Source organism: Pteropus alecto, unplaced genomic scaffold, assembly GCF_000325575.1.
Source record: "Pteropus alecto unplaced genomic scaffold, ASM32557v1 scaffold22, whole genome shotgun sequence".
Lineage (NCBI taxonomy): Eukaryota > Metazoa > Chordata > Mammalia > Chiroptera > Pteropodidae > Pteropus > Pteropus alecto.
This window is the reverse complement of record NW_006434839.1, coordinates 18685615-18690767: the sequence shown is the minus strand read 5'-3', so window position 1 is coordinate 18690767 and position 5153 is coordinate 18685615. Positions and strand designations below refer to the sequence as shown.

At 43.9% G+C, this 5153-nt stretch overlaps 1 protein-coding gene across 2 annotated transcripts in view; it reads left to right on the top strand.

Moving 5' to 3' along the window:
- ST7 (suppression of tumorigenicity 7) overlaps positions 1–5153 on the top strand; it is a 242395-nt gene that overhangs the window by 233904 nt on the left and 3338 nt on the right. For both annotated transcript variants that reach the window (XM_006910581.3, XM_006910582.2), the window contains one exon: positions 680–819. In XM_006910581.3, coding sequence (XP_006910643.1) covers positions 680–819 — 140 coding nt within the window. The remainder of the gene's footprint in view (positions 1–679; positions 820–5153) is intronic.

Genomic DNA, 5153 nt, shown 5'->3' with positions numbered 1-5153 from the left:
TATTTTATTTTATTTTATTTATTTTATTTTATTTGGTGGTGATTAGAAGTGTATTTATCGAGTCTCCTACAGTTGTGCCAGGTGACTGCCGCAGCCCTATCCCCAACCCTCGCAAACTGAACAGGCCAGCATCTGAGGTCCTCGCTGAATGTCTCTCAGCGAGGGACACAATAATGGTGGCCCCCTCCATCATTGTACAGAGAGTGTGTCAGGAAAAAATATAAGATAAACTAATATCACCTCATTATAATGATTAAAAATTACAGGAAGCTGAAAATCTAGAGAGGATTTCTTTTCAGTGTACTTGATTTTGGATTTTCCGGGGTTTGTACAGTGAACATGTGTTTTATAATTTGAATGCTATTTTGTTTTATTTGTGTTTTGAGAAAGGAATATTATATATTAGGCATAAATGGTGTTACTGTCCCTGCCCATGAATGTGTGACATCCCAAATTAGCCTTATGATGGTTGTAGATAGAACACTAAAGCTTTGAACATAGACTTGGGAGAAGCAGGCGGCCAAAGGCTCCGACTGGACTCTGGTTTCTTCAAATGCCCTGCCTTTTTTATTCGTAACAGGCTTCAACCCAACTTCTGAGGAGTCCATCCCACATATAGAAATTCCCTGAGAACACTTTTTATTTCAGCCCTAATATTGCCCTTTTATCTTCTCCACAGCTTTCCATGAGGTCTCAGTTTACCCAAAGAAGGAACTTCCCTTCTTTATTCTTTTTACTGCTGGATTGTGTTCCTTCACAGCCATGCTGGCCCTCCTGACACATCAGTTCCCAGAACTTATGGGCGTCTTCGCAAAAGCCGTGAGTACTTGTCAAGACTGAGGCCTCAGGGAAAGGGCACGAAAAGCAAGAGAAGTGGTGTAAAAGAAACGGGGATTTGTTGTATGAAAATGAACATGCTGGTATTGATTGTTTGTTCAGTGTTTAGTTTTCATTACCATCAGTGGAATCAAAAGGTTGAGTATCAAATGAGAAAGTGTAGTTTGTTTGTTAATGCATGCCTTGCCTTTTTTTACACACGCAAAAAGTTCTCAACAGTTCCCCCAAAATGCACGAGGTCTAAAAGGATTGAATAAATAATTAAGGGAATCCTAGGAAATATTATTTCTAATCTTTAGATATCGTGGGTCTTTTTTCATAATAGATGAAATTTACATTTTCAAAGGTGATTTAAATAAGAAACTTTTAATCGTCACAAACCTTTGGCTTATTTGAGGAATGAACTGAGAGGGGGCGAAGGGCTCGTAGTAGTAAGTATACAAATAGGACATTTAGAAATATAGAAGTCCATTAAGAGTCCTAGAGGAGGGTTTTGGACGAAAGCTTTAATCAGAAAAGCCATCTGCACTGACAGTCAAGAACCATGGTTTCTGTGCTGAAAGCTGGCTGTTTGGAACTGCATGGGCAGTGAGGAAAAGTTTACTGAATTTGCCACAGATGAGTTTCAAACAGAAGGAATAAAGAAAAGGGTATCCGTTGTTTCCCTGGAACTTCATTCTGATTTCAAGGATAGTGGAGTCAGAAAAGATGATTTCTAACTTGGCTGGGCTGATTTAATCCCTTTCCAGATGATTGACATTTTCTACTCGGCAGAGTTCAGGGACTAGAATTGCTAGAATATTCTCATGAGTGTTGAAGATGAACTGGAAATCCCACCGGCACCTCAATCTCAACATTTCCAAAATTGAACTCATCACCCCTCTTCCCCCTCTCCCCCACCACCGCTCCTCCAGTATTCCTGACCTCTACCAGTGGCACTGCCACCCACTCAGTTACTCAAGCCAGAAACTCAGCAGCCCTCCCGAACTCCTCCCTCTCACTCCCACATCCCATCTGTCCCGGCCTCCCCAGTCTGTCGGGTCTAACCTCCTAGCCAGCAGACACTCAGTCAGTGTAATTCCTCTCTTCTTCCCTCCTTCTCCCATAGCCTCTCTCTTACTTTAGGTCTTTATTTCTTGCCTCAACTCCTGCAAAAGTCTTAACTGGTCTTCCAGTCTTATCCTCTGCCAGGCTTTTTTTGTACCGACACAAAAGTGATCTTTCTAAATTGCAAATCTGTGCATGTCACTTCCTGGCTTGAATTTTTCCAGTGATTTCTCACAATCTCCAGGATAAAGTCCCACGTCTTCAGCATGGCGGGCAAGATCCTTTATGATCTGGCCCTTGCTTGCTTCTTCAGACTCATCTCTCTCAGCTCTTGCCCAGACACTGCTCTTGGGCCATAGTAAATTTCCTACCATTCCCAGAGGCACCAGGCTGTTATACACCCCAGTGCCTTTGCACGTGCAACTCGCTCTGCCTGGAATGTTCTTCCTCATCACCACCCCAACTTGTCCACTATGCTAAAGCCTCTTTATTCTTTTATACTCAGCTTTATTTCTAATTTTCTGTTTAAGCTGAGTTAGAACTCTCTGTGATTCCACAGTAGTCCATGGGTACCTGTGTTATCACATCTGTTGTACTGCATTATAGTTGTGGGAAATTTGTCCATCCCCCTCGTAGAGTGGGAGATCTTTGAGAGCAGGACCGTGTCTTCCTCATCTCTGTATCCCCAAAGCTTTGCACAACGACTTGCACGTGGTAGATTTTCAATAAATGATTATTAAATAAATGAGAGTGGTTTCTGCAGAAAGAATCAATGTAAAACTCAGCTACAACTTAGCATGTCTTCTCTTCTTTTATACTTATAATCATAGACTCTTAAATTTGAAAGGGACATTAAACAAATTACCTCGAACGATAACATGATGGAGATCATCTAGACTCCTCTTGAATGCTTTCAGCAATGGGGAGCTCACCAGTTTAACATAGAAGCCCATTTCATTGTTGGATCTCTCAGAACTTTTCTTTATCCTGATAAAATCTGTCTCCCTTCAATTTCCACTATTGTTCCTATTCTGCCCTCGAAACCATCACCTCTAAGTGACCACCTCCTCTTTTCTCTGGGCAGAATACCTTGAATTTCCTTACGTCTTCTGTACACACAATTCTAAACCCAGCATCCCCCAAGTTTCTCCCTGGATATTCTCTAGTTTATGGCCTGTGCTGTTTGTTCTTTTCTTCTGATCCCAAGCCAACCTGTGAATGAAAGTAGTTGCCAGACTTCTGAGTAAATTAGAGTACAACTTAGTAGGATTTTAAATAAGAATATATTTACAGCATTAGGTAATGTTCCTCCTTTTCTGTTCCTCTCTTAAACATTTTTTAAGGCGTATTTGCAAAAGTATGTCATTGGCCCAGTATTCATTATTAAACTAAAAAATAGCATCTTGTGGGAATTTTGGATCAGAACAGAGATTCTCAGTCTCTAGTGTGCATAAAACCCAGCACCAGAAATTTAGAATCGTGAGCATGAGCACCCAGGAATCCGTGTTTTCGACAAGGACCCCAGCAGATTCTGAGGACGGGTTGAGGACCATATATTCTCCCAGGAACATGTGCAGGGGTGTGGTGCGCTGTCAGAGTCGTTGGGGTGAACGCTTTCTAGGAATCAGTGGTTTCACCCTGGCTGCACCTTGGAATCATCTTGGGAGCGTAACAATTATTGTTGCCTGCCTGCCCCCCGCCCCACGACCCCCGTGACCCCCTTGGGAGTCTGACTTGACTGGCCTAGGGGGCAGCGTGGGCATCTGCGTTTTCAGACACTCCGCAGGTGATTCGAGCGTGGAACCAGGGCTGTGAGAACCACTGCACCGAAATGACTAATCGCCTGACACTGCTTTAACTGGGAGCGGGGTGGGAGGAGGAGGGGAGAGTAAATGGAATAAGATGGGGTGTTCTCTAGGAAAGGCTGTGCAGCCTCCAGAATATCAGAGAGATGTGTTCATTATGGGTGTTAGACAAGGGGCCACTCTGCTCGTTTAATGTTTCCAAGTTTTGGTTTTGAGTCTAAAATCAAATGATTGAATAAAATATGTTTGCCTTTACGGGTCTCATATTTTACACTCTACTGAGGTGTGGTCGTTTGGTCAGCTACTTATAAATTTCCAGGGTGGTTTAGATCTATTTGCTTTTAAACCTCTCTATGGAGGATCATATTCATCTTGCCCTTCATTAAATGTAGTAGTTTCCAAAATGTCTGGAGAGACTTCGTGGGGAAGGAAGATGGATGGCCTGAAGGAGACGAGCCCCATTACCCTCCTCCTCCCCAGCCCGCCCCCAGAATCTTCTCCACATTCTCACCCTGGTCACTTCATAGGCCCCTCATGAAGTCTCCCACAGGTTATCACGGACGCCCTATAGGCTGCCTGCAGCCATTTTCAGCTTGTGAAAATGATTTTCTCAGCCCTCGCCTGAGATAATGTCCCTGGGATAATGACTATTAGAAGGTGCAGAGAGATTGCACTGCCGCCTCCCAGGCCGCTGTGCGGCTTGGGGACTCTCCAGCGTGTCTATATGCTGATATGCAGCCAGTAGGAAGCCCACGGCGAAGTATGAGCCACTGGAAAACAGTAAAATGGGAGGCTTCAGCTGGCTCTCCCCCTAATCTAATCTACCTCGATGACTTAGGATTAACTCTTCCTAGAATGTTTGGTTGCTGAGATAAGGTCGCTCATGTAAATAAGTTATGTTCTAAACCCAGCCCCTCACAGAACGTGGGAAGGTCAACATTCTGACCCCTTCTGCTCTCAGGGCCTGTCTCTACTCCTCTGGCCTCTCTCCTTCCTCTCCGACGCTGAGCCCCCTGACTCTGACTCTCGTCTCCACCTATAGGCCCTGACCTCCTTGAAGTCTGATATCGATTACAGTGAAATGTCACTTGTCCGCTTGCAGAGGGGCACCTGGAACTTATTCAGATAAGCAGAGGTGTTTCTAATGTTAATGAAGCATTTCGGGGAGCCATGACCTTCTTCTAAATAATGGTCTTTCGGGGAAAAGAGGATCAGGCGATTGAAGTGTCACTCTCTCTTTTTTATTAGTTCAGTTGTTTTTTCTCACCACAAGACGCTGATTGAATTATGGTGCATTTTGAACTGTATCTCCGCCTTCTGGGCAGAAGTTTTGGATACAGATAGCTGAGCTTTTCCAGGGTTCCCTGGTGTTGCTCATTCAGACTTAACCGTTCAGGCAGTAAATTTCCCAAGACTGAGTGAAACTGCTGTTTATCTGTGTGCATGGATTGAGTCTCTGGCAAA